The sequence below is a fragment of the Aureococcus anophagefferens genome (genome assembly GCF_000186865.1).
Source record: "Aureococcus anophagefferens unplaced genomic scaffold AURANscaffold_7, whole genome shotgun sequence".
Classification (NCBI taxonomy): domain Eukaryota; class Pelagophyceae; order Pelagomonadales; family Pelagomonadaceae; genus Aureococcus; species Aureococcus anophagefferens.
The window spans coordinates 496,583-523,596 of NW_008705567.1; the positions used below are offsets into that span (position 1 = coordinate 496,583).

At 72.9% G+C, this 27,014-nt stretch overlaps 6 protein-coding genes across 6 annotated transcripts in view; 2 read left to right on the forward strand and 4 right to left on the reverse strand.

The window, feature by feature from the left end:
* Window positions 1-10,564, reverse strand: part of AURANDRAFT_71439 (hypothetical protein) — a gene marked incomplete at both ends in the record, with an annotated part of 13,768 nt that extends 3,204 nt beyond the window's left edge. Inside the window, 14 exons of the mRNA XM_009038147.1 lie at window positions 30-248; window positions 324-645; window positions 1,908-3,451; window positions 3,575-4,087; window positions 4,587-4,682; window positions 5,200-5,212; window positions 5,704-7,229; window positions 7,700-7,888; window positions 8,037-8,195; window positions 8,242-8,298; window positions 8,478-8,511; window positions 8,564-8,717; window positions 8,768-9,810; window positions 10,093-10,564. Of these exons, the coding sequence (XP_009036395.1) occupies window positions 30-248; window positions 324-645; window positions 1,908-3,451; window positions 3,575-4,087; window positions 4,587-4,682; window positions 5,200-5,212; window positions 5,704-7,229; window positions 7,700-7,888; window positions 8,037-8,195; window positions 8,242-8,298; window positions 8,478-8,511; window positions 8,564-8,717; window positions 8,768-8,927 (4,986 nt within the window). The remainder of the gene's footprint in view (window positions 1-29; window positions 249-323; window positions 646-1,907; window positions 3,452-3,574; window positions 4,088-4,586; window positions 4,683-5,199; window positions 5,213-5,703; window positions 7,230-7,699; window positions 7,889-8,036; window positions 8,196-8,241; window positions 8,299-8,477; window positions 8,512-8,563; window positions 8,718-8,767; window positions 9,811-10,092) is intronic.
* Window positions 10,565-12,617: 2,053 nt separating this feature from the next.
* HPR1 (glyoxylate reductase) lies at window positions 12,618-13,859 on the reverse strand (the record flags this gene model as incomplete). Its single annotated transcript, XM_009038146.1, has 1 exon — window positions 12,618-13,859. One exon carries the CDS (start codon window positions 13,857-13,859, stop codon window positions 12,618-12,620), a length of 1,242 nt encoding a protein of 413 aa, XP_009036394.1.
* A 2,520-nt stretch (window positions 13,860-16,379) lies between these two features.
* AURANDRAFT_63428 (hypothetical protein) lies at window positions 16,380-17,114 on the forward strand (the record flags this gene model as incomplete). Its single annotated transcript, XM_009037803.1, has 1 exon — window positions 16,380-17,114. The coding sequence occupies one exon, from the start codon at window positions 16,380-16,382 to the stop codon at window positions 17,112-17,114; it is 735 nt and encodes a 244-aa protein (XP_009036051.1).
* Window positions 17,115-17,244: 130 nt separating this feature from the next.
* AURANDRAFT_13505 (hypothetical protein) lies at window positions 17,245-18,009 on the reverse strand (the record flags this gene model as incomplete). The annotated part of the gene is made up of 1 exon (XM_009038145.1): window positions 17,245-18,009. A coding segment is annotated over one exon (765 nt), but the record flags the coding sequence as incomplete, so codon positions are not given.
* Window positions 18,010-19,372: 1,363 nt separating this feature from the next.
* AURANDRAFT_63429 (hypothetical protein) lies at window positions 19,373-20,479 on the reverse strand (the record flags this gene model as incomplete). Its single annotated transcript, XM_009038144.1, has 1 exon — window positions 19,373-20,479. The coding sequence occupies one exon, from the start codon at window positions 20,477-20,479 to the stop codon at window positions 19,373-19,375; it is 1,107 nt and encodes a 368-aa protein (XP_009036392.1).
* Window positions 20,480-22,587: 2,108 nt separating this feature from the next.
* AURANDRAFT_25065 (hypothetical protein) lies at window positions 22,588-25,047 on the forward strand (the record flags this gene model as incomplete). Its single annotated transcript, XM_009037804.1, has 3 exons — window positions 22,588-23,222; window positions 23,428-24,031; window positions 24,241-25,047. Coding segments are annotated over 3 exons (2,046 nt in total), but the record flags the coding sequence as incomplete, so codon positions are not given.
* Between the last annotated feature and the right edge of the window lie 1,967 nt (window positions 25,048-27,014).

Here is a 27,014-nt window from a genome sequence, read left to right on the forward strand (position 1 = left end):
GGCTGCGTGCAATTCGCTTGGAAGGGCACGCGGAAGCCGGGCTTGTCGAGGTCGTAGGCCCAGATGGCGCCCGCCGCGTAGTCGCCGACGTAGAGGCGCGCGTTGTCGTCGTCGACCTCGACGCCCACGGGCGCCTCGAGGTCGCTCGCGAAGGTCTGGTGCGTCGCGCCGTAATCGGCGCTGAACTCCACCGTGCCCTTGACCTTGTCGGCGAAGTAGACCGCGCCCGTCGAGAGCCGCGCGGACACCTACCAAGTGCGTCGGTAACGATTTTCTTCGTTTCCCCGGTCAAAAGCTCTCGAAAATCGTCACGGCCGCAGGACGCTGGCGGACACGTCGTGCGGCTCGCCCATGCCGGAGACTAACACCTTGGCGTCGGCGAAGTCGGAGCCGAGCGTCGCGCCCATGAGCGCCTCGTTGGTCCGGTCCGTCCAGTAGATCTTGCTGTGGGGCACGTCGACCTCGAGGGCGCTGATCTTGCCGCTGGACGTGTAGGCGAGCTCCGCCGTCAGGTTCGCCTTGACGTTGAGGGCGTCGACGTCCATGGAGTAGATGCACTCGCCCGTGCCCGTGCCGGCGCCGGCGCAGTCCGCGCTGAAGAGCACCGTCGCCGACGACGCGCCGGCGAGCGACGCGAGCGCGAGCCTGCGGAGGACCATGGCTGCGGCTGTGGGCTGCCCCGACCGAGGTCACCCGATGAGGGAAGCGTCGAAGATTTCTGAAGAGCACCGTCGGCCGGCACGCCGAGCGGCCTGAGATCTCGGCCTGTTCACGGCCGGCCTCCCGCCGCGAGTTCTCGCCTCGCGCGCTCCGGTCGCGCCGGTCGCGATGAGCGCCCTCGACGCGCGCCGGCGGCGGCCGGACGAGGAAGCGCTGACGCACCTGCACCGCATGACGGACTCGCTGCGGCGCATGGTCGCGGCGTCGCGCGTTGGCTCGCCGGAGGAGGAGGCCCACGGCAGCGCCCACGCCGTCGAGCTCCACGCCTGCAACATCGCCCACGCCGCCGACGAGCTCCTGGCGCTCATCCACGAGCTGCGGGCGACGGCCGCGCGCAACGACCTCGGCGCCGTCGACGCCGAGGTCTCGGCGGCGCTCGCGGCCGAGGCGGACGCGCGGCGGGGCCCGCGCGGCGGCGCGCGACGCGCGGCGCGACGCGCCGGCGGCGGACCTGCCCTACGTCGCGCCCATCGACCTCGCGGGGGCCCCGGGCGCGGCGGACGCGACGCCGCCCGTGTCCTAGCGAGCGCCCCTAAGGAAATTCGCAGCCTCCGGTAACGTATCCTCTCATGGGGACTCCCCTCTCATGGGGTTGTCGGCGAACTCCACCGTCTTCGGCGGCGGACCCGCGAACTTCGACCTCGCCTCGCGGCCGGACGAGCGCGACCGGGCGACGAGGAGGGCGCCGAAGCAGAAGCACACGAACGCGCCCATGGCTGCGACGGAGAGCATCGAAAGACCGGAGAGCCCCGCCTTGTCCGCGTCGTCGTCGCCGCCGTCGCCGTCGTCGCCGGCCGCGACCGCGGTCGGCTCGGTCGCGTCCGTCATCGTCACGGCGGAGAAGAGCGCGTCGACGCCCGCGGCGGCGGCGGCGTCGGCGATCGCGGCGTCGACATGGACCGCGTCGGTCGACGCGAGCGAATCGACCACGGACCGGGCCGCGGCGGCGGTCGACGAGAGGACGGCGTAGGAGACGACGATCCCGTTCTCCGCGTCCTCGAGCCGGCGCCGACCGTGCAGTAGCCCGTGTAGCCCGTCGCGATTCGAAGATCCCACTCAAGATCCCCCGCCATGGCGGGATGTGTTGCGGGAGACCGCGAGCCGCGTCCTGGCGCCGAGGGAATCGCGGCCCCCGGAGAGAGACCGCGCTTCCGCGCCCGGCCCGAGGGAAAAAAACGACGCGTTACAGGCCGCCCTCGGCCATCTCCGCGAGCTCCGCGTCGGCGATCTTGACGCGCGCGGCGACGGCCGCGGCGTCGCGCGTCCGCCCGAGGCGCCGGAGGTGGCCCGCGAGGCGCCGGTCCGCGTCCGCGCGGTCCTTGACGCGCGCGGCGTAGGCGCGCGGCGTCAGGCTCCCGTTGCCGACCTCGGCGTGGAGCAGCTGCTGCGCGGCGACGAGGGCGAGGCGCAGCGCGACGACCTCGAGCGCGCCGCTGGACGCGTCGTGCTTCGCGATCTCCGCGTCGAGGACGGCGTCGGAGACGAGGAGCGCGACGCCCCTCGGGTCGTCGAGTTCGCTCTGGGGCACGTTCGCCGCCGGCGGCGCGGCCCGGAGGGCGCCGCCGGGGTCGCGGGGCCACGTGGCCTCGTCGACCTCCAAATCGGGCCGCCCCGCGACGGTCTCGTACGCGGGCTCGCGCAGGGGCTCGCGCAGCGAGAGCCCGAAGGCCACGCGCGCGCCGTGCCGCGCGAAGACGGGCGACGCGTCGTCCTCCGATCGCACGCGGCCCGCGGACGCGTGCGCGTCGTCGACGGCCGCGGCGGAGAGCAGGCCGTCGAGCCCGGCCTTGGCCCGCGCGTGCACCGACTCGCGCTTGCCGAAGAAGGCGCCCCCGGGCGCCGTCGTGACGTCGAGGCAGAGCTTCCCGCGGCCGAAGCGCGAGAGCGCGTGGGCCTGCTTCACGGACGCGGCGCCCCCGCGGCTCGCGGCCGCGGCCGCGACGAGCGCGCCGTCGAGCGCGCAGTCCGCCGCGAGGCAGTCGACGAAATCGCAGGCGAGGCTCCGCCCGTCGCTCGCCAATGATAATCTCGCGAGCTCCGTGCGGCCGGCGCCCGTCGCGCCGCAGCCGTCGGAGAGCGCCCAGGCCACGCGCGCGTACTTGGGCGCGCCGCGCGGCGCCTGGCCGTCGCGCGCGCGCGCGGCGAGGGGCAGGCGCAGGCTCCGGACGCCCACGCGCAGCGACGTCTCGCCGACGTCGCCGTCGACGACGCGCCGCCGCGACGTCGCCGTCGTCGCGCGCCACGCCGGCGGCGCGCCGCCGGCCTGTTGCGACCGCGCGGCGCGCGCGGCGAGCGCCTTGAGCTCGCGGCACCGCGCCGCGAGCGCCTCGGCGCCCGCGCGGTCCTTGGCGGCGATCTTGGCCCGCGCCTCGGCGACGCACGCCTTCAAGGCTTCGTCGACGGCCGCGCGGAGCCGGCGCCAGCCCTCGTCGCGCGACGTGCCCCGGTGCGCCGCCGCGGCGGCGCCGGCGACGGCGGCCGTCCCGGCCTCGAGCGCCTTGGCGCGCCGGAGCAGCGCGACGGCGCCCGCGGCGTCGCCGGCGCGCTTCGCCGCGAGCGCGCGCCGCTTGAGCGTCGCGGGCGTCTCCGCCGGCGGCGGCGCCGCGGGCCCGGGCGCCGGCGCCGCGGGCCGGGGCGCCGGCGGCGGCTTCGGCGGCTCCGGCGCGCCGGCGAGCCGCGCCATCTCCGCGAGCAGCTCCGGGTCGTCCTCGTCGGCCGCCGAGAAGCCGACCTGGGCAAGGGTGATTCAACGTCGCTTCAACGTGAGTGTTCTGCGCGCGCGCGTTCCCGAAAAAGCATCTACGCTTCGAGACCGTCCCGAGAGATGATCGCTCGTCCAAGAATTAGCCAAAACGAGTGGAAAACGGCCGAGATATGAGCCTTTGAAGTTGGGAATTTCGCTCTCTTGTCCTGCCCTGAAGCCGACGGCGCCGTCGTCGTCGTCGAGCGCCGCGGACGACGCGAGCACCGCGTCCGCGAGGGCCTCCATGGCCGGGAGCTCGAGCGCCGCCGCGCCCGGGTCCGGCGCCCGCGCGGGCGGCGGCGCCGGCGGCGGCGCGGGCGGCGGCGGCGGCGGCGGCGCGGCCGCCGGGAGCGCGGCGGCCTCGGCCTCGAGCGCCTTGGCCTCGCGGAGCCTGGCGACGGCGCCCGCGGCGTCGCCGGCCCGCTTCAGCGCGAGCGCCTGCCGCTTCAGCGCCAGCGCCTCGGCGCGCAGCGCCGCCGGGTCCTTCGCCGGCGCCGGCGCCGCGCCCGTGAGCGCCGCGAGCTCCGCGAGCAGCTCCGGGTCGTCGTCGTCGACGTCGACGGCGTCGTCGTCGACGACGCCGAGCTTGTCGAAGGCCGAGAGGTCCAGGTCCAAGACGGACGCCTGCTCGCTCTTCAGCTCGGCGCGCAGGTCCATCGTCGCGCGGCTTCGGAGAGCATGCAGTCAGGGTGCTTGCAGGGTGCTTGTACTCGAGGTTGCACTTCTCGCAGCCCGCAGGGCGCCGGCGGCCGGCACCGGGTGCGATGGGCAGCAGCGCCCGCGTCGTCTCGGTTTTCGGCACTTTTCGCATGCGCAGCACGATGGGCAGCAGCGTTGCTCTCTTCGCCGCCGTCGCGCTGCCCCGCGTCCTCTCGCAGTCCACGGGCTGCAGCCACAGCTGCTGCGACGCCCTCGACGAGCGGCGCAGCTCCTACGGCCGGTCGAGCATCGACGGCGCCTACGAGGACTGCACGACCCTGGCCCTCCTCGGCCACTGCCGGACCGCCGGCCACTTCTGCGACCGGAGCTGCGGGCGCTGCGCCAACGGCCGCGAGGACGCGGAGCCGGCCTGGGGCGACGTCGGCGGCTGGGCGCCGGGGCGCTGGGGCGAGGTCAGCCTCACGGAGCCGGACGGATCCGCGGCCGCGCTGCGCGTCGTGCTCTGGGCCGACGAGAGCCTGGCGTCGGCCTTCGCGCGCTTCTGCCTCATCGTCGACACCTGTGTGGAATTCAACCACTGGTTTGGGTGGTCCTGACCAAACTTCAGAATTCTCTAGCTCGGTCAAATCGAAGTCGATTTGGCTGATTTTTGGACGAATCGATTGCTCTCGTCGAGTTCTCGAAGCACAGCCGAAGACTGTGCGCCGAAACTGTCGCATATGCTCACATTGAAGTCGGGTTGAAGATTTGAATTCCACACAGGTCGACACGCGGAGCTGCCGGGACCACGCGCCGGCGCTGGGCGAGGCGCTGCTCGTCGACGACGGCGACCCGGCGGCGACGCTCGCGGAGTTCGGCGCGCGCCTGCCGACGACCTGGGCCGACGTCCGCCACCGGGCGCGGCTCGGCTTCCCCGTCCGGCTCAACGTCGGCGGCAACGTCGACTGCGCGCCCTTTGTGTGGTACTGGGACTTCGTCTGCGTGGGGTTTCGGGATCTGAAGCAGAAAGGCCTCGACAAGTCCGCCGGCGAGCCGGACCCGGGCCGCGTGCCCTTCTTCGTCGTCCACGACCTCACGGAGCCCATGGACCTGCCGGACAACGCCGTCGACGAGATCTTGTCGGAGCACGTGCTAGAGCACCTGCCGCTGGCCGCGTGGCCGTCGGTGCTTCGCGAGTGGCGCCGCGTCCTCAGGCCCGGCGGCGTCGCGCGGCTCGCGCTCCCGGACTACGGCGCGCCGCGCCACGCGGCGTCGCTCGCGGCGGGCTTCGACGCGGCGGACCCGTCCCACGTCGTCCTGCCGACGGCGGCGCTGCTCCGCGCGCAGCTCGACGCGTGCGGCCTCTTCCCCGGCTACCACGTCCGCCAGTACTGGGACGGCGACGCCTTCGTCGACGAGCCCGTCCGGCCGGCCTACGCGGGGGCGACGGGCCACGTGAAGCGCGCGCCGGAGAACGCGCCGCTCTGGGTCCACGCGCAGTCCATCGGCGCGCGCTACGGGCGTTTGGACGACCGCGGGCGGCCCGAGGACTCGAGCCTCGTCGTCGACATGCATAAGTCCATCGGCTAGGCGCGCCTTACTTGCGCCAGAGGGAGACGCGGCCCGAGTTGTTCGCGCCGGCGATGGCGTGGACGAAGGGGTGGACCGCGTGGATGGACGTGACCGCGTGGAAGACGCCCATGCCGTCGTTGAGCTTGATGAGGTAGTGGGGCGCGGCCGCCTGGACGACGTCGATGGCGCGGGGCTTGGCCATGGAGCCGACGACGAGCACGGGCGAGGGCGCGTGGACGTCGAAGACGGGCTTGAAGGGCGTGAGGTAGCGGCCCGTGTGGTTGTCGTGGCGGACCTTGACGGCCGTCGGGACCTTCTTGCACAGGTCCCAGAAGGCGACCGTGTTGTCGTAGGACACGGAGCACGCGGTCAGGCCGTCGGGCGAAAAGTCGAAGCCGTGGATCGACTTGTCGTGGCCCATGACGGCGAGGGGCGTCGGCTTCTTGCCGAGCTTGCGCACGTCCCAGAGCTTGAGCTCGCCGTCGTTGGAGGACGTGGCGACCTCGGCGCGGCCCGGGCGACACGCGACGTGCGCGACCTTCTTGCCGTGCGCGTCGGCGACGAACTTCTTGGACCCCGCGGGCTCGCGGACGTCGTGGCGGCTCAGGCCGCCGCACTTGTGCGCGCCCCAGAGCACGTCGTCGCGGAGGCACCAGTGCGTGAGGTCGTCGCAGTCGTCGTTTTCGTAGTCCGCGACGACGGTGGACCGCAAAGAACCCTCGGAGAAGTCCGTGCGCCGCACGAAGCTGTCGTAGCCGCCGGAGTAGAGCTGCGCGCCCCGCCACGCGAGCGCCGTCAGCGGCCGCGCGTGGAGGTCGGAGAACTGCGCGCAGCACGTCTCGCCGTCGGCGTCGTCGACGTCCCAGAGGCCGACGCGGCCACTCTTGTCGCCCGCGGCGATGAGGAGCTTGTCCGTGGACGGGAGCCACGCGAGGCTGTACGTGCGGTCCTTCGTGACCTTGGCGACGTCGGCCTCCTTGAGCGCGAAGGACTGGAGCGACGCGCGGTAGGCCCGCGCGTCCATGGGCGTCCGCGCGGACGGCTTCTTGGCCTCCTTGGCCGCGAGGGCCGCGACGATGGCGCCGCGCTTCGCCGCCGTTTCCGCCGCGGCGGCGTCGTCGTCCTCGTCGTCGGCGAGCAGCGGCACGTCCTCGACGTTGCGCGGCCGCGACTCCCAGGCGCCCTGGGGCGCGTACGCCGTCGGCTCGCGGAAGTTCGCGGGCAGCTGCGCGCCGTCGGCGCCGATGCCCTGGACGCGCTGGCTCCGGCGCGGCGGCTCGCTCGGCGCCTTCTTCGCGCGCTTCCGCGACACGCCGCGCTGGCTCGCGGCCTTGCGCTTGCCCTCGTCGACGGCCGCGAGGCCGCCGCCGAGGCCCAGGGACGCCATGAACGCCTCGTTGCGCTCGATGCGCGCCTTGCGCTCGAGCTCGTACTCGCTGAGGCCCTCGGGGTTGGCGATCGGCGTGATCGCCGCCATGGGCACGGCCGCGGCCGACTCGGCGACCGCGGCCTCGGGCTTCGCGGCCGCGGCCTCGGTGTCGTCTGCGGCCTCAGCCTTGGCGCGCTTCTTGGCGGCATTTATGCTCTTCTTGACTGGCGCCGCCTTGGGCGCCTTCGCTTCCTTTGGCGCCTCCTTGGGCGCCTTAGGCGCCTTGGCCGACGTCTCTGCTTGACGCAGCTTAGTGTTGAGCTTCGGTTCCGCGTAGTTGACCGCCTTGGCGGCGCGGCGGCGCGTCGGCGGCGCCGTGGCGTCCGCGGAAGGGGTGTTCATGCTCGCAGCGAGCGCAGGACGACGACGCGTGAAGTGGTCCACCTCACTGACTCATCGCGTTTCTGGCCTTCGAGCTCCGACGGCCGACGCCGCCGACGACGACAACTCCCGACGGCGCTAATTACGAACGCGTCGGCGTTCACGGCGAATCGAAGCCTCGATTAGCGGGTGCCTGGTCGTGCTGCGCGTCGATGCGTCGTACTGGCGTCTCCGCGGTGTCGCCGCCGCCGCGCGGGGCGTCGGCCGTCGTCGACGGCGAGGTCGATGGGCGCCGCCGCGTCGCACCCGGCCGTCGCCGGCGCCTCGTCGCCGGCGAGGTCGAGGACCGCCGGGCCCGCCGCGCCGCCCGGCGGCGTCGGCGGCCGGCTCGGCCCCGGCGACGCGGCCGCGGGCGGCGCCTCCTGCGCGTAGAGGATCTTCACGAGCGCGACGGCGATGCGCTCCTGCGCGGCGGCCGTCGCCGCGCGACGGGGGGGGGAGGGACGCCGGCGACGCGCGGCCCGGAGGTGCGCCGCGGCCTCGGCCTCGTCCTCGGGCGTCGGCGGCGGCCGCGGCCTGCGCGCGGGGCCCGTCGCGGAAACGGCGGGCGACGAGGGACGGCGGCGCTCGCGGGGCGTCGGCGTCGTCGTCCTCCGCGTCGCTGCTCGCGTCGCTCGCGCCGTCGTCGTCGCCGCCGCCGCCGCCGCCCGCGCGCCAGTGGTGGCGGAAGCGCCAGTCCTCGAGGACGTCCGTGAGCATCGCGCGCAGCTCCTACGGGGCGGTCGCGATCACACGGGCGCGCCGATCGGGCGCGCACGTGGACGAGCGACGCGTCCCGCGTGCCGATGGCCCTGTCGAGCCGGCGGAAGAGCGCCTGCGCGGGACGTCGTCCCGTGAGAACTTCGGAAATGCTCTCGCTCGGTCACGGCTGATGTTGGGACGCATCGATGGCTCTCGTCGAGCTCGCGAAGCGCGGCGGAAGCGCTCGCGTCGAAACGGCGCGCTCGCGTCGACGTCGGGGTCGTAAGATTCGAGGTCCGCGCGGACGCGCGCGTTGAGGTGGCGGACGCCGATGGCCCCGAGGCGCCTGCGCGCGCGCGTCCCGGGGACGCACGCCTCTCGAAAACACCGGCCCGCGCTTCGAGGGGAAGCGCCGCGTGCCGAGGTCGTACTCGAAGCGGCGGTCGCTGGACGCGCGGACCTTGACGAAGCGCCGCGCGAGGTCCGGGAACCCGTCGGCGAAGTGCTCGTGGATGCGGTGCTGGGCGCCCCAGCGCGCCCGCTTCACGCACCCTGCGGGTCGCGCCCTGGGGGGGGGCTGCGCGCCGGCGGAAGGAACGCACCTTGGCCCGCGTGCATGGGCTGGTCGCGGCGGCGCGCGACGAAGGGCGGCTCGGGAGGCTCGTAATAGGCCGGGGGCATGGGGGCGCCGTAGTAAAACGGCGGCGGCGGCGGCGGCGGGGCGTCGGGCGCGTAGGCGGCGTGGGGCGGCGCGTAGTACATACTGCCTCTCTAATTTCAGCGGTGTCAAGGACGCCATGTATCCGAGGCCTATGTTTTGGTCCTTTCCATCACTTTGGCCTAACCAGTGCGCTCGTTGACTTCTTGAACATTCAAGCTCTCTTCGGGGGCGCTGCCACTCGTTTCGCCCGTGGCGGCGCGCTCCGCGGACCATGGGCGCCGCCGCGAGCGCCGGGGCGCCGGAGTTCCCGGAGCAGCTGGACAAGGAGCAGGCGCGGGCGTTCGTCGGCGAGCAGGCCTGGGACCTGCAAAAGTACAACGACATGGCCGACGACCGGGGCTTCGTCTCCCGGGCCGCCATCGTCGCGCTCGGCGACGACGACGAGCAGGACATGGGCGACATCGCGGCGACGGTGCAGCGCGACGGCATCTTCTTCAGCTTCGAGAAGTTCGACGCCGACGCGTCCGGCGGCCTCACGTACGACGAGTTTGGGATGGCGGCCAAGGCCCTCGGCTACCACATCGACCCGGGCCACCTCGACGAGCTCTGCGCGGGTATTGATGTGACGAAGGACGGCATCATCGACGAGGAGGAGTTCGTCAAGTGGATCGCGACCCAGGTGCCCAAGTCGCCGCGGCCGCTGCCCGACGGCCTCGACGCGACCAAGCCGGGCATCATCTACGAGCACCTGGGCAACGCGGGCGCGCAGAGCGGCTACGGCGCGGCGCTCCACATCCTCAAGAAGCGGCCCGCGGCGGCCAGCGACAAGATGCCCGGCGAGGGCAAGGGGTCGCCCTGGATGCCGCTCCACTACGTGCTCACGCAGGAGGCGCGGGAGGACGGCGCGGCGACGGAGGCCGCGCAGGCGGCCGCGCGCGCGCGGCGCCTCGTCGCCGAGCCCGTCATCATGGCCATCCTCAAGGCCTACGCGCCGGCGGCGTCCCAGCGCTGCATGGAGGGCGTCCGCTTCCCCAAGGGCCACCTGCCCCTCGAGCTCGCGATCATCCGGGGCTGGAAAAGCGAGCGAAATTCCCAACTTCAAAGGCTCCTATCTCGACCGTTTTCCACTCGTTTCGGCTGATTTTTGGACGAGCGATCATCTCTCGGAACGGTCTCGAAGCGTGGATGCTTTTTCCGGAACGCACGCGCGCAGAACACTCACGTTGAAGCGAATTTGAATCACTTTTTTCCTGCCCAGGCGATCATCCGCGGCTGGAGTCTCGCCGTCGTCGAGGCCCTCGCGAAGACGTACCCCGAGGCCGTCCAGGTCCTCGACGCGGCGAGCGATAAGCTCCAGAAGTCCATCGACAAGAAGGAGCCCCTGAAAAACATCAAGGGCATGCGCTACACGCGCCAGATCGCGGAGGCGAGCCACGCGGACGACGACATTTTGGTGCTCCTCCCGAAGCCCAAGTGGGAGGACGGCAAGGTCGTCTGGACGTCGGGCCAGGCCATCGCCGACGCCGCCGCCGAGAAGGCGAAGAAGAAGGCGGAGAAGGAGGCGAAGAAGCAGGCGAAGCTCGACGCGAAGAAGAAGAAGGAGGCGGAGAAGCGCGCGAAGAGGGTGGCCGCCGAGGCCGCCAAGGCGGAGAAGGCCGCCGCGGCCGCCGCCTAGGCGCGGCCGCTGTAACGCACCCGGGCGCGGGGCCGCGAGACGCGGCCCCGCCGCGACCGCCGCGACCAAGGCGAGCGGATCTTCAAGCAAGGGCGCCGAGGCGGCTCCATGATCGATTGAAGGCGACGATGCAGTCTCCGCAGCGATCGATCGAGAACGATGGCGGGCAGCACCCTCACCGTCGTCGTCGCCGCCGCCGCCGCCGCCGCCGATGCCGCCTGGGTCCCGCCGAACGCGACGGCGCGGCCCATCTGGCACCTCGGCGGCCTCGACAACGCGCCGGGCTACGTCGGCGACGCCAACGGCATGATGCTCCGCGGCGGGCTCTACCACGTCGCCTGGCAGTGCTTCCTCAAGGAGGGCGAGCGCATGCGCTGGTGCCACAGCGCGTCCCGGGACCTCGTCCGCTGGTGGCCCCTGCCGCCGATGACGCAGCCCGGCGCGGAGAGCGGCGGCGTCGCGCAGCTCGCCGACGGCGACGTCATCGCCATTTACAACGAGATCGGCGGCGGCGGCCACTGGCAGTCGCGGCCAGCGTCCTGTGGCCGTGACGACTTTTTGAGAGATTTTGGGTGGGAAAACAATGAGAAATCGTCACCGTCATCCTTGGCAGGTCGCGGCCGCTGAACCGCAGCGACCCGCTGCTCACCCACTGGACGTCGACGCTGCCCGACGGCGCGCCCTGCGGCCGGACGGGCGCGCCCGCGTGCGTCGCGACGCCCGGCATCCCCGGCACGGACCTGTCCCAGGCGTTCCTCGACGGCTCGGGCGACGGCAAGTGGCGCGTCGTCGCCAACGAGCCCGCGTCCGGCGGCGCCACGGGCGCCGCGCGGCTCGTCGCGACGACGAACTTCTCGAGCTTCGCGGACGAGGGCGTCTTCCACCGCTACGCATGGACGCGCTGCGTCGCGCTCCCGGCGCTCTGCGGCTTCGGGCCCTACCCGCGCGACCCCAACGCCATGGCGATCCCCGGCACGAACGTCACCGTCTTCTACGGCATGCAGAAGACCTGCGACTTCTCGGGGCGCGAGTTCTACGCGCTGGGCACGTACGAGAACGCGTCGTTCGCGCTGCTCGACGTCCGGTCGGACTACGCGTCGAACGTCTTCGACGGCGGCGAGGGCTACGCGGCCATGCACCTCTACGACGCCGCGAAGGACCGCCTCGTGTGGATCCCCGCGGTCATCGAGGCGGACCGCGACCCCTGCGCGGCGGATCACGGCTCGGGCTTCTGGGAAGATTGGGCGATGACGCGGGCGATCGGAAGCGGGTGGTTCGGCACGCTCGGCCTCCCCCGCGAGGTCTGGCTCGCGGACGACTCGGCCTTCCTCCCCGGGCCGGCGCGCTACCTCCGGACGCCGCCGCTCCCCGAGCTCGCGGGCCTCGCCGTCGGGCCGACGGAGCGCGCCGCGGGCGTCGCGCTCGACGCGGCCGCGCCCTTCTCGGCGGCGCTCGCCGGCGCGTCCCTGCGCGCGACGGCGGTCTTCGAAGACCTCGATCCGGGCTTCGACGTCGGCCTCGTCGTGCTCAAGCGGGGCGACGAGTTCACGCGCGTCGGCCTCCGCGACGCGTCGCTCCTACAGGACGTGGACCTCTGGGACGAGACGAACGGCGACAGCGCCTCCTTCGCGAACTCGACGCTCGCGCGCTGCCGCGGCGCGTGCGGCGCCGACGCGTCCTGCGCGGCCTGGACGTTCACGGCCGGGGGCCTCTGCCGCTTCAAGGCCTTCGCGGCGACGGCGCTCCAGATGCCCTGCGGCCGCCACGCGCCCGCCTTCGAGCCCTTCCGCAACGGGTCGACGTCGGGCTTCAAGGCCGCCGCCGCGTCGCTCTACGTCGACCGGTCGAACTCGACGCGCGACGCGGCCGCGCCCGCGTTCGCCTACGCGAAGACGCTGTTCCTACCGCCGGGCGCCGCGCGGCTCAAGCTCGACGTCTTCCTCGACGGCTCCATCCTCGAGGCCTTCGCCGACGAGGGGCGGGCCGTCGTCACGGCGCGGCTCTACCCGACGCAGCCCGACGCGAACGAGCTCGGCGCCTACGCCGCGGCGCCGGCGACGCTCGCGTCCTTCGAGGCCGTCGCGCTCGGGCCCGCGCGCCTCGCCGCGCCGCCGCTCTAGAGCCCGTTACAGCAGTGGGCGAGGGGCGCGCCCGCGACGCCCAGGGCGAGGTTCGCCGCCGCGAGCTCGGCCATCGCGCGGCGCGCGCCCGTTGTCGCGGAGCCGCGGTGCGGCGTCCAGACGACCTTCGCGTGGCCGCGGAGCGCGTGGCCCGGCGGGAGCGGCTCCGGCGACGACACGTCGAGCCCCGCGCGCGCGAGGCCGCCGGGCCCGTCGAGCGCCGCGAGGAGCGCGGCCTGGTCGACGACGCCGCCGCGCGACACGTTGACGAGCACGGACCCGTCGCGCATGAGCGGCAGCGTCGCCGCGCCGAGGAGCCCCGCCGTCGCCGGCGTCAGCGGGCAGACGACGACGACGAAGTCGCAGCGCGGGAGCAGGTCCGCGAGCCGCGGGACCCACGTCGCCTTGAGCTCGCGCTCGACGGCCTCGGGCCGCCGCGTCCGGTTGAAGTAGAGCGTCTCCATCTTGAAGCCGAGCGCGCGCCGCGCGACCTCGCCGCCGATGCTCCCCATGCCGACGACGCCCAGCGTCTTGCCCGCGACGTCGCAGCCGAGGAAGGCCATGTTGTCGTAGGCGACGAAGGCGGGCGACCGCGCGTACGCGTCGCACTCGGGGACGCGCCGCGCGCACGCGAGCAGGAGGGCCCAGGCGAGGTCCGCCGTCGCGTCCGCGAGCACGCCCGGCGTGTGGCCGACCTTCACGCCGCGCCGCGCGCAGGCCTCGAGGTCCACGTGGTTCACGCCGACGCCGTAGTTCGACACGACCCTCAGCTTCGGCCCGAGCTTCTCGAGGAGCGCGTCGGACACGTGCGCGTGGGTCACGGTGAGCGCGCCGACGCAGTCGCCCGCCGCGATCGCCTCCTCGTAGGGCACGAGCACCGCGCCGTCCGGGAGCGCCGCGCGGAGGATCGGCTCGAAGTCCGGGTCGACGTCGCCGAGCGTGCCCTCGTAGCCCGCGCCCGTGCCGTCGGCGGCGCCGCCGTCCGTCGTCGACCCGCAGAGCACGGCGATGCGCGGCGGCGGCGGCGGCGCCTCGAGGCGCTCGAAGCCGTCGGCGACGTCGAGCACGCGCTCGATGTCGGCGGCGAGCTCCGCGATCTGGCCGAGCACGGCGGCGTTTCTACCGCCGACGCCGGCGTCCTCCGCGCTCGGCAGCTCCCGGGCGACGGCGAGGATCGCCTCCAGGTTCGCCCGCGTCGACGGGTCGAGGGCGGCGTCCGCATCGGGCGCCGCGCTCATCGCGGAAGAGCTTCGAAGCGCGCTTGAAGCCGAGAAGCCCCACGGCATGGTGATCGGTGCGGCCGAAGGTGCATCGCTTCCTAGCTCGCGAACGCCGCGCGGCGCCGCGCGTTCAGTCGGGCTCCTCGAGCCAGCGCGCGGAGCGGACGGCGGCCTTCATGGACTCGGCGAACTCGGCGTAGTCGTCGGCCTTGTGGACGATGTCGAGGAACTCCTCGGCCTTCGCGCGCCGGTCGCCGTCGCCGCTGTTCAGGTCGCGGCGCAGCTCGTCGGCGAAGTCGTCCGGCGTCGTGCCCAACACAGCCACGAGGTGGTTGCCGCAGACGCGCTCGAAGAGCTCCCGGTACTCCGCGTGGAGCGCCGCGTGGGAGTGCGCCTGTGTGGAAACCAACCACTGGTTTGGGTGGTCCCCACCAAACTTGAGAATTCTCTAGCTCGGTCAAATCGAAGTCGATTCGGCTGATTTTTGGACGGATCGATCGCTCTCGTCGAGTTCTCGAAGCCCAGCCGAAGAGCTTGTGTCAAAACATTCGAATACGCTCACATTGAAGTCGGGTTGAAGATTTGGTTTCCACACAGGCATGCGCGTGCTCGTCGACGTCCGGGTCGAACTCGCGGTAGTGGCGGCTCTCGAAGTCGAAGAGCTCCATCATGTCCGGGTCGTCGTACTGCTTCCAGTAGTCATTCCAGTAGGCCAGCGCCGCCGCGACGCGCTCGCGCGTCCGGCCCCGCCGCGGGTGGAAGCGGTGCGCGGGGCAGCCCACGGGGGCCTCGGCCGCCGCGGCGTCGTCGCTCATTTTGGCCTCGCCGCCGTCGCGCTTGCGTTCGGCGCCGGGCGGGCTCCAGCTCCAGCGCGCGCCCGGGTCCGGCGCCTCGGCGTCCTTCGACGCCGCGGCCTCGCGGCGCTTCTGGAAGGCCGCCTCGGAGCGGTCCCGCTCGTCCGCCTTGGCGCACTCGGAGTCGATGCGCGCCATGGCGAGGCGCGTCGCGAAGGACATGGGTCACAAGAGGTGCGCGCTCTCACAGGCGGGGCAGCTCAATGCAGCCCCATCTCTTGGTAAACAAAATCAAATGTTGCAGTGCATCGTCGGCCGCGACTGGGCAGCCACGATGTGATGCGGCGCCGAGCATCCGCGTGATGCGGCGCGCGGTCGCGGCGCTGCTCGCCGCGCGCGTCGTCGTCGCGGCGCGCCCGTTCTGCCGCAACGGCATCCGCGCCGGCGACGCCTACTGCTGCGCCAAGTCCTGCAAGGTCTGCGGCGGCGACGGCTGCGGGAGCCGCAAAGGCGGCGTGCGCATGTGCTGCACCGACGGCCCGCGGCACCGGCGCCGGCCCTGCCAGCACTCGCGCGAGGTCGGCTGCGTCATCCCGCCGAACGCGACGGCCGCCGCGCGCCCGGCGCCGGCGCCGCCGCCGGCGCCGCCGTGCCCGTTCGCGCGCGACGGGAGCGCCGAGGACTGCCGGTCCTGGCTCTGCCGCCCGGCGAGCGGCGGCGCCTGCCGCCGCGCGCCGGACTGGCTCGACGCCAAGATCGTCGGCGTCGGCTGGAAGAAGAGCGGCACGACGAGCCTGCAGGCCGCGTTCCAGAGGCTCCACCTCGAGCCCGAGTGCCAGTGCGGCTCGCTGAGCGCGCTGAGCCGGCACAAGGCGACGCAGGACTCCCGCTTCTCCTGGAACGTGTCCCTCGTCGCGGCCGCGGCGCGGAGATGGCCCGGCGCCAAGTTCGTGCTCACGTACCGCGAGCCGCGCGCGTGGAACGCGTCGGTGGCGCACTGGACGACGGTCGTCAAGCCCTGGGCCGCGGCCCAGTACGCGCGGCTCATGGGCCGCGGCGCGATGCCCGGGTCCGCGGCGTTCCTCGCGGCCTACGAGGCGCACGCCTGTGTGGAAACCAACCACTGGTTTGGGTGGTCCTGACCAAACTTGAGAATTCTCTAGCTCGGTCACATCGAAGCCGATTCGGCTGATTTTTGGACGGATCGATCGCTCTCGTCGAGTTCTCGAAGCCCAGCCGAAGAACTTGTGTCAAAACATTCGAATACGCTCAGATTGAAGTCGGGTTGAAGATTTGGTTTCCACACAGGCGCACGCGGCGGACGTCCGCGCGCTCTTCGCGGAGTCGCCGGAGCGGCTGCTCGTCCTCGACACCGACGGCGACCGGCGGGCGACCATGCGCGCCTTCTGCGCCTTCGTGGACCCGGCCCTCCTCGCGCGGCCCGAGTGCGCGGCGCCCTTCCCCTGGCGCAACTTCAACTGCGCGCGGCGGTCGCGCCGCGACGACGCGACGTGCGACGCGAACTACGCCGCGGCCCGGGGGCGCGTAGGGCGCTAGCGGCCGTGTGGCATCGTCCACCTCGTCGTCCGGCGAGCTGCTGCGTTTGCGGCGACTCGAAACCCCAGGCGAAACCCCCGGCCAACTCTAAAAAAATAAACTTGAAGCGCGGCCGAAGGACCCGAGTGCCGCCGCAGCCCGATGTCCCCGGCCCGCGCCGAGAAGCCTCGCGCGTGATCGCCGCGCCATGGCCCTCCGCGCGCCGAAGAAGAAGGCGTCGAGCGTGGGCGCCCTCAAGGCGGCCCTGGCGTCCGTCGCCAAACGGCCGTCGACGCTGGAGAAGCTCTGCGGCAGGAAGACGCTGTCGGCGTCCCAGGCGGCGACCGCGCAGCGCCTCATGGAGCGCGCGCAGCCCATGCCGTCCGCGGGCCGGGCGTCGATGGCCCTCGTCGTCAACGACTTCGCCGCCGCCGAGGACTGGCAGCTCTCCGTCGCGCGCGGCGAGGAGGTCGCGGTGTTGGACAAGCTCGACGACGGCTGGTGGCTCGTGGACAAGTCGCGCGGCGCGGGCCGCGGGCCCTACGGCCTCGTGCCGGGCACCCACTGCTGCTGGAAGCTCCACGACGACGAGGGCGGCGCGCCGCCGCCGCCGCCGCCGCCCGCGCCCGCGTCGCCGCCGCCGGCCGCCGCGATCCGCATGCCGACGGCCGGCGCGCCCCGCCCCGCGCCGCCGGCGCCGGCCGCGTCGACGCCCGCGCCCGGGCCGGCCGCCAGGGACTACGACGACGCGGACCTCGAGGCGGCGTTCGCGTACCTGGACCTGCTCATCCACGGCGACCCCTTCTCCACGGGCCCGGCGCCGCCGCGCTTCAACGAGCTCTGCGCGTCGTCGTCGGAGTTCGCCGCGCGGGTCAAGGCGCACGCCGACGACTCGCGGCGCCGCGCGAGCGACGACGAGGACCCCCTCGGCGACCTCGGCTAAGAACGGAAGTGGCGAGTGCCGGGGGCTCGACCTCGGGCTCCAGACGCGCGCGCTAGAATTCGCCCTTACGGAGCTTCTGCGTGCGCCAGATGGGCGTGCCGTCGTGCGCGCCGCCGTCGCCGTCGAAGCCGTAGATCGCGCCCGTGAGGTCGAGGAACTCCGCGGGCGCGAGCTCCTCGGGCCGCTTCGTGGCGAACTGGTCCGGCAGCGTTGCCCCGTTGAGGATGCCCTTGAGCGACTGGCGGAGCATCTTCCGCCGCTGGCGGAACGCCGTCGTCACGACGGTCCGGAGCTTCCGCGGGTCCACGGGCAGGTCGACGCCGCCCTCGGGGAAGTCGATGGCGACGAGCGCGCTCGTGACCTTGGGCTGGGGGTAGAAGGCCGTGTGGGGGATCTTGAAGGCGATCTTCGGCTGCGCGTAGAGCTGGAAGACGACGCTGAGGATGCCGTAGTCCTTCGTCCGCGGCTTCGCGACGAGGCGGAGCGCGACCTCGTGCTGCATGGTCACGACGGCGCGGCTGACGGACGCGTGGTGGTCGCAGAGGCAGAAGAGGATCTGGGACGTGATGTAGTAGGGCAGGTTGCCGATGACGGACAGGCGCCCGCCGCGCGCGGCCGCGAGCTTCGTGTAGTCGACCGCGAGGACGTCGCTGTGGAGCACCGTGAAGGGCGCGGGGTAGGTCTGCTCCAGGAGCTCGACGGCGCGGCCGTCGATCTCGACGGCGACCATCTCGGGGTACTGGCGCAGGAGCAGGCGCGTCAGCGCGCCGAGCCCCGGCCCGAGCTCGACGACGCGGCGGCCCCGCTCGCTGTCGTCGCCCAAACTGTCGACGATCTTCGTCGCGTAGTTCTGGTCGCTCAGGTAGTTCTGGCCCAGGGACTGCTTCGGCCGGAACGTCCCCGACGGCAGCGTCGGCGGCCGGTCCGGGGCCGCGCCCTCGACGGTCGCGGGACGGGGCGCGAGGCGCGGCGCCCGCTTGACGCCGCCGAGGCGCGCGAGGAAGCTGTCGTTGGGGCGCCTCGTCGCGACGCAGCGCCGCGTCGACAGGCCCAGGGCCCCGCGCCGGGTGAGCGCTAGGAACAGCATGAGCAAGCCCTTCATCGCTTTGCTCGTGCTCGCAGGCCTGTGCAGGGCAACACGAACCTCAAACCGCACCGTGTGGTTGACTTGAAGACCACTAAAAAAAAACATGTCGCCCTGCGACGCCACGTACATCACCCTGCCGCGCCGAGAAACGAAGACGAGGCGGCTTAGTCGTGCCGCCGGTCGACGAACTCGAGCGTCGCGTCGAAGTCGCGGTCGTCGAGGTCCGCGAGCGTGGGCGGCGCGCCGCGCGACGGCGAGCCCGGCCGCGACCGCGGCGGCGACGGCGGCGGCTCGTCGCCCGGGGCCGGCGCGCGCGCGACGTTCCGCAGGTAGAGGAAGACGAGCTCGTAGAGCCGCAGGTCCAGCAGCTTCCGCTGCGACTCGTCGCGGTTGAGGCGCAACCCCAACTTCCGGTCGTGGCACCGCACCAGCAACACGACGCGCCACATCTGCGCCTCGATGGCCGGCAGCCTGTGTGGAAATCAAATATTCAAGCTGACTTCAATGTGCGCTTATGCGACAGTTTCGATGCAAGCTCTTCGGCTGTGCTTCGAGAACTCGACGAGAGCAATCGATTCGTCCAAAAATCAGCCGAATCGACTTCGATGTTACTGAGCTAGAGAGGTTTGAAGTTTTTGCTGGACGGGGCGTTCCACTGGTTGATTTCCACACAGCCGGCAGCGAGAGCTCGAGGTCCGCCTCGAGGGTCTCGTCCGTGTCCACGGCGTCCTGGGTCTTGGAGATGACGTCCCAGAACTCGCGGGGCCCCGCGTTCGGCCGGAGGCCGAGCGCCATCTGCGCCTCGAGGTCGCGCTTCGCGCGCGCGGAGCAGACGAGGCACCCCTTGCGCGAGCAGGGCGGGTGGCGGTGCAACAAGTCCGTGCGCCAGCGCTTCGACCGGGGCACGATGGGCGCCTCGCGTTTGTCGCGGCGCCGCCGCGTCCACGCGGAGCGAGTCGCTTGGGACACCGCGGAGAGCAGCGTCCGGAGCTCGAGCTCCGCGCCGTCCTCGAGGAGCGCGTCGAGGTCCACGTCCGCGTCCGCGAGCGACGCTTGTGGGCGCGCGCTCAGGTCCGCGCGCGCGGCCGCCTCCAGGTCGCCGAGGAACCGCGCGGCGACGCCGTTCGCCGCCTCGTGGAGCCTGGCGGGAAACGAGAGATTCAACGTCGCTTCAACGTGGGTGTTCCGCGCGCGCGCGTTCCGGAAAAAGCATGCACGCTTCGAGACCGTTCCGAGAGATGATCGCTCGTCCAAAGATCAGCCGAAACGAGTGGAAAACGGCCGAGAGAGGAGCCTTTGAAGTTGGGAAGTTCGCGCTCTTTTCCCGCCCTGCGTGGAGCTTGTTCTGGAAGACCTCGAGGCGCTGCACGTCGAGGTGGACCGGCGGCCGGCGCACGCGCAGGGGCATCTCGCGGAAGTCCGCGTCGACGCACGCGAAGAGCCGCTCGCCGACCTTGTAGAGCGCCTCCGCGAGCCGCCGCGCGCAGGACGCGACGTCGTAGAGCAGCGGCTCCGGCGGCCGCTTCGGCGCCCGCTTCTTCGGCGGTGGCTTCTTCGCCGGCGCGGGCCGCGGCGGCGGCTGCTCCGGGAGGTCGTCGTAGTCGCCGCCGTAGGTGCGCCGCTTCGCGAGCCACGCCTGGGCCTTCGGCCGCGGCGCGCGCCGCGGCGGCGCGCGGACGACGGCGACGGCCGCCTCCTCGAAGGACTCGCCGTCGTCGTCGTCCGCGTCGTCGTCGGCGGCGAGGAGGCCCCGCGGGGGCGACCGCGGCGGCGACGGCGGCGCGCGCGGCGCCGCGGGCGCCGCGCCGCCCGCGGCCGCCGCGGCCGCGCGGGTCCCGACCTCGAGGGACATGGCCCGGAGCGTGTCGAGGCGCCGGAGGAGGAGCGCGGCGTCGTCGCGCATCGCGTCGCCGCGGGGCACGTCCGCCGCGCGCGCGACGACGGCCGCGTCCTCGGCGAGCGCGCGCAGCGCGCGCGCGAGCCGCTCCGCGCGCGCGGCGCCGGCCGGCGACGCGGCCGCGGCCGCGGCCCAGCGGCGCAGGGCGGCGCGGAGCGCGGCGCCGCAGGACCGCACCGACGCGGCGAGGACGCCCCGCAGCAGCCAGCCCGCGCGCGCGCCTAAAGCGCCGGGCGGGAACTCGCCGGGCCCCGCCGGCGGGAAGGCGTCCGCCGCCGGCGCCGCGTCGCCCCAGGCGGCGAGCGCCGCCGCGCGGGGGGGCGCGCGCGTCGTGTGCTGCGACGACCCGTTCCGCTTCGTCCGGCTGTGGTACGCGACCATCGTGTCAGCTCGGGCAGCCACTCGATAAGCAACTGTGTCTCAAACCTCGTGAGATTGAAGTCATCATCATTTACCTCCGCGCAGCGGCGGGCAGCCCGACACGATGGCCGCGCCGTCCCCCAAGGACAAGAAGACCTCGGCCACGCCGGAGAAGGAGGACCCCAAGAAGCAGGAGCAGGACGAGCACGACGCCCAGGTCGAGCAGCTGCGACACGTTTTTGATTATTTCGACACGGACCGCGACCACATCGTCGACTCGTCGACGGCGAAGCGCATCCTCGACCTCCTCGGCTTCCACAACCCGACCATGCCGTCGCGCGGCGCCGGCGTCCGCCGTCGCGGACCGGCGACCCGCCGCCGCCGCCGCCGCCCCCGCGCCGCGCCGCGCGCTTTCCGCGACGCCGCGCGCGCGCAGGTCGAACCAGATCACGTTCGAGATGTTCTGCGCGACGGCGCTGGGCCTCGACAACAACCTGAGCGCCGCGGGCAAGGTCAAGCGCGCCTTCCACCTCATGAAGCGCGACAACAAGAACCGCATCATCAACCACGCCGAGTTCCACGAGTTCCTCACGATGTGCGGCATGGAGATCTCGCCCGAGCACAGCGAGCGCATCACGGAGCTCATCTCGACGCACGGCGAGGACTACTTCACGGAGGCCGAGCTCGTGTCCTACGTCATGGAGCACCAGGCCCAGGAGGAGCGCAAGCGCCTCGCCGCGCTCAAGGCGGAGAAGGGCGCGCGATGAGGGGGGTCGTAACGCGAGGGCCGCCCCCCCGGTCGTCGTCGTACAGCGCAGGGACGGCGCCTTATGCCTCGCTCGTCGCCCCGTTGGCGTCGACGGCGACGTCGGACCCGCTGAGCTCGAGCTGGGACGCGCGGCGCTCGCGCTCCTCGACGACCATGTTGCCGACGACCTTGTTCAGGTCGACGCTGAGGCGCCGCACGACCTCGTCCGTCGGCTCGCGGAGGTTCGGGTCCTTGGGCGGCGGCGCCGGGGGCGCCGCGAGGCCGACGAAGGAGGAGCCGCGGCGCGCGGCGGCCGAGATGGACTTGCGGTGCTTCTCCATGGACCGCAGCGTGCGGATCCAGAGCTGCTTGTTGGCCTTCTGCTCCCGCGTGAAGGTCATGAGCTTGTCGCGCGTCAGCTGCTGCAGGATGGACGTGACCGCGCCGGAGAAGATGCGCGCCTCGGCGCGGCCCTCGCCGAGCTTCTTCTTCACGTCGCGCACGATCTTGCCGCTCACGTTGATCTGCCGCTCCGCGCCGGGCTTCAGGAACTCGTCGAAGATGGCCTGGGCGTCCGCGAGGCGCGCCGCCGCGGACTCGGGCGACTCGTCGGACGGCGTCTTCGCCTCCGGCGGCGCGGGCGAGCCCTCACCCGGCGGGCCCACGACGATGACCTTGGGCTCCGAGGGGTACGTCTTCTGGAAGTCCTCCAGCGCCAGGTAGAACTGGAGCGACTCCTCGGCGTACTGCTTCACGAGGAACTCGGTAAAGTCCTCGAGGTCGCGCGCGTCGCGCATGATCTGCTCCATGCGCGAGTACCTGGGCCGCGCCGGCGTCGAGGCGCGCGCGCGCGACGACGTCGCGCCCGGCGCCGACGCGAGGCCGCGCCTCGTCCGAACATCGGCCGAGCGGCGACGGCGCGCGCGGGGCCGTGCCGCGCGGCGCGCGCGCATGGCGTCCATGTCGGAGCCCATGGCGTTGAGCGAGGGCGGCAGGGCCTCTTCCCGGTACTCGCCCGTCTCCTGCTTCTCGTAGGCCATCTTCGTCAGCTCGTCGACGTCCTTGGACTCGAGGTCGTCGCCCGGAGCGCCCGCCTCCTTGGCGGCGTCCTCGGCCTTGTGTGCGCTGCCGCCGGCGCCCATGGCGCGCGCGCGGCACCGCGGACCGCGGCGCGGGACACACCGGGGATGCGGCGGCGCCTCAGCGCACCATGGCGCGCGCTCGAGAGAGCGGGCCTCGAATCGATCGTTGTGGGGCTCGAGGCGCGAGTCGTGAACCCCTGCAACTACGATGGCGACAAGATTCCTCAAATATTGTTCAGCCAAAGTTGAAGGGGCTGGGTGGACGATGGGGCAGCTCTGAGCTCCCGATTCGCACAGCCATGGACGCGTCCTGGTTCTGGGTGCCCGACGACGCCGAGGGCTTCGTCGCCGCGCGGCTCGTGTCGCGGAACAAGCGGGACAACCTCGTTTGCGTGTCGCGGGACGGGCGGACGCTGGACCCGGCGCCCGCGTCGGCCTGCTACGCCATCGACGACGTCGCGTCCGTCGACGAGCCGCCGCCCTGCGACCTCGTGCTCCTCGCGGAGGTGAGCCCGGCGTCGATCCTCCACGCGCTGCGACGGCGCTTCGAGGACGACGACATCTACACGAGTTTAGGGAGCGTGCTCGTCGCGCTCAACCCGTTCAAGGCCATCGACGGCCTCTACGGCCCGGCGGCGCTGGCGCACTACGGCGGCGGCGCCGGCGGCGCCCTGGCGCCCCACGTCTACGACGTCGCGGCCGCGGCCTACCGCGGCGTCCGCGGCGGCGACGCCGGTTCGGCGCGGTCGCAGTCGCTCGTCATCTCCGGCGAGTCCGGCGCGGGCAAGACGGAGACGACGAAGCACGCCCTCGCCTACCTCGCCTTCGTCGCCGGGTCGCCCGGCGGCGTCCAGGAGCGCATCCTCGCCGCGTCGCCGATTTTAGAGGCGCTCGGCAACGCGAAGACGAGCCGCAACGACAACAGCAGCCGCCTGTGTGGAAGTCAAATCTTCAACCCGACTTCGATGTGCGCATATGCGACAGTTTCGACGCAAGCTCTTCGGCTGTGCTTCGAGAACTCGACGAGAGCAATCGATTCATCCACAAATCAGCCGAATCGACTTCGATTCGACCGAGCTAGAGAATTTCAAAGCTTGGTCAGGACCACCCAAACCAGTGGTTCAATTCCACACAGGCAGCCGCTTCGGCAAGTTCATGGAGCTCCGCTTCGACGCGTCCGGCGCCATCGCGTCCTGCGGCAACACGCCCTACCTCCTCGAAAGCGGCCGCGTCGTCGGCCAGGCGCCCGGCGAGCGCAACTTCCACGCGTTCTTCCAGCTCCGCAAGGGCGCGCGCGGCACGCTCGCGCGCGCGCTCGCCATCGACCGGGAGGTTTTTTTCTACTGCGGCCTCCCGGGCGACGGCCGCGGCGGCTTCGACGTCGCGGGCGCCGACGACGCGGCGGCCTTCGTGGAGACGTGCGCGTCGCTCGAGGCCGTCGGCTTCGACGCGCGCGAGCGCGACGGCCTGCTCAAAATCGTCGCGGCCGTGCTCCACCTCGGCGACGCGTCCTTCCGCGACAGCGACGGGCCCGAGGACGGCTCCGCCGCCGACGCGCCGGGGCGCGACGCGCTGGAGCGCGCGGCCGCGTGCCTCGGCGCGGACGCGGCCGCGCTCGAGCGCGCGCTCACGCTGCGGACCGTCGAGGTCAAGACGGGCCGCCGCTGCTCCGTGACCAAGGTGCCCCTGCCGCCGCCGCAGGCGGCGGTCGCGCGCGACGCCTTCGCGCGCCAGCGCTACGCCGTGCCGGAAACAACCGGCGGAACGCCCCGTCCGGCAAAAACTTCTCGAGCTCGGTCGCGTCGACGTCGATTCGGCTAATTTTTGGAAGGATCGTGTTCTCTCGGCGAATTCTTTGGAGACAGCGAAAAGAATATGTGCGAATACATGCCTATTGACGTCGTGTTGCATATTTTTGTTTCCCGCCCAGGCTCTACGGCGCGCTCTTCGAGTGGACCGTCGGCCGCGTCAACGAGAGCGTCGGCGGCGGCGGCGCGGCGTCTTCGGGCCCCGTCGTCGGCGTCTTGGACATCTTCGGCTTCGAGATCTTCACCGTGAACTCCTTCGAGCAGCTCCTCATCAACTTCGCCAACGAAGGGCTCCAGCGGCTCTTCAACCGCACGGTCTTCGACGAGGAGATGGCGCTCTACGAGGCCGAGGGCGTCGGCCAGTGCGTGCGCCTCGACTATGTCGACAACGCGGACGTGCTCGCGCTGCTCGGCGGGCGGCGGCCGCCGGGCGTCGTCGAGATGCTCGACGAGGAGTCCAAGCTACCCCGGGGGTCGTCGGCCAACTTCCGCGCGCGTCTCGCGAAGCGGCACGCGGGCCACGCGCGGTTCTCGACGCCGCGGTCCGCGTCGACGGCGTTCTTCGTGGAGCACTACGCGGGCAAGGTCTGCTACGAGGCGGCGTCGTTCGTGGAGAAGAACCGCGACGGCGTCACGGGCGACATGGTCGCGGCCTTCGGCGACTGCACATTACCGCTCGTCGCGGCGTGCTTCGCCGGGCGCGGCGCCGCGAGCAAGGCGTCCGTCGGCGCCAAGTTCAAGAAGTCGCTCGACGCGCTCACGGCGACGCTCGGCGCGACGGAGCCCCACTACGTGCGCTGCGTCAAGTCGAACCCGCGGAAGGCGCCGGGGACCATGGACTACAAGCTCTGCCTCGAGCAGCTGACCTACGCGGGCGTCCTCGAGGCCGTCAAGATCCACCAGCGGGGCTTCCCCTTCCGCCTGGACCACGTCGCGTTCCGCCGGTCCTACCACGCCGCCGTCGGGCTTCTGGCGGACCGCGCGGGCGCGGCGGACCGGTCGAAGCTCTTCGCGGGGCCGCCGAGGGCCCAGTGCGAGGCGCTCGCGGCGGCGCTCGCGGCGCGGGACGACGCCTGGCCTTCCGGCGACCTCGTCGTCGGCCGGACCCGCGTGCTCTACCGGTCGGGCGTCCACCGGCGCTTGGAAAAACGGCGCGAGGCGGCGCTCGGGCTCGCGCGCGCGACGGTCGTCCGGGCCCTGGCGGCGGCGACGACGAAGCGCATCTCCGACACGCTCCGGGCCGCGGTACGGGCCCTCGCGGACGCCATGGTCGCCTGGGACGGCGGCTGCGTCGCGGCGACCTGCGACGACCTCGACCGCGCGTGCGCGTCGGCCTCCCGGGGCCGCGCGGCGTTCTTCGGCCTCTTCCTGCGCGCGAGTTACGTGCCCGCGGCGCGGCGCATGCTCGACTTCCTGGCGCGGCGGGCGGCGCTCGACAAAGAGCTCGGGGGCCTGCTCCGGGGCGAATTGGGCGGCGACGCGGACTTCCAGACGCTCGTCGCGCGCTGCGGCGCCATCGAGGCCGGCGTCGCGGAGGCCGAGGGGCTCCGATTTCGGGCCGTCGCGCTCGGGCGCGTCGTACAGGGCGCGGGGCCCGGCGACTCGGAGAACTACGGCCGGGCCGTCGCGGCGAGGGACGCCGTCGCGCGCGTCGCGGACGTGAAGCGGAGCCTCGACCTGGGGCTGCGGGACCGCGACGAGGACCGGCTGACGGCGGCGCTCGGTGCGCTCGACGAGCTCCGGAGCGACGGCAAGCTCGCGGCGGGCCTCTGGGCCGACGACGAGGCCCGCGCGCGGCGCGCGGCCGCGGAGATCGTCGAGCAGCAGCGGGCGCTCGTCGCCGAGTTTCAATCCGCGTTCGCGTCCGGCGACGGCGCCGCGCTGGCGTCGGCCGTCAAAAGCGCCGACGAGGCCGCGCGGACGCGGGCCCTTTCCAAGAAGACGCGCGACGCGCGGGCCGCGGCGCGGACGTTGCTCGAGCTCCGGGATTTCGACGCGCGCGGCGCGTGGGACGACGCGGCGCGGCTCGCGGGCGACGACGGCGCCTGGGCCGTGGGCGCCTGGGCCGCGGCCGTCGAGGGCGAGCGCGCGGCCGTCGCGGCGCGCGCGCGCGACGGCGCGGTCCGCGACGCGCTGCTCGCGGGCCTGCGCGAGGGGCGCATCGTCGGGCCGCCGCCCTGCACGGCGCCCGTCGGCGTCGACGCGCTCGAGGCCGCGCTCGCCGCGCGGGCCGCGCGCGGCGGGGACGAGGCGCCGGAGTTGGCCGAACTCGCGGCGTCGTGCGCCTACGTGCTGCGCGTCCGCAACGCGTTCCTCGCGCCGCCGGACGCGCCGGATTTGCTCGGGCGCGCGCCCCCGGGCCAGATCGTCCACCTCGTCGACGTCGAGGGCCTCGAGGCCGCGCTCGCGGACGCGCCGCGCGCGGTCGCCGCCGCCGCGCGGGACGAGGTCGCGGCGGCGACGGTCGAGGCGCACTACCGCGCCGCGCGCAAGGCGCTCGCGCTCGCGCCCATGGACGGCCGGCCCGACGCCGTCGCGGCCTTCGACCCCAACGCGGGGCTCGACGGCGACGAGTGGGTCGACTCCGACGTCTTCGCGCACGTGACCGCGAAGCCCCTCAACGACGCGCTGGCCGCCTGCGACGACCGCGAGCGGAAGTGCGCGGCCGCCGGCGCGGACGTGTCCGGCGACGGCGCGCTCCTCGAGCTCAAGGACCTCTGCGCGCTCCTCGCGGACGCGCGGCGCGCCGTCGCCGCGGGCGACGACGACGCGGCGCGCGCCGCCGTCGAGCGCGCGCTCGCGGCGCCGGCGGCGCCGACGCGGGGCGACGCGCGGCCCGCGTTCGCCGTCGCGTTCCTCGAGCTCGACGTCTCGCGGCGGGTTCTGCTCGACCGCGCGGCGCGGGCCGCGGCGGTCGC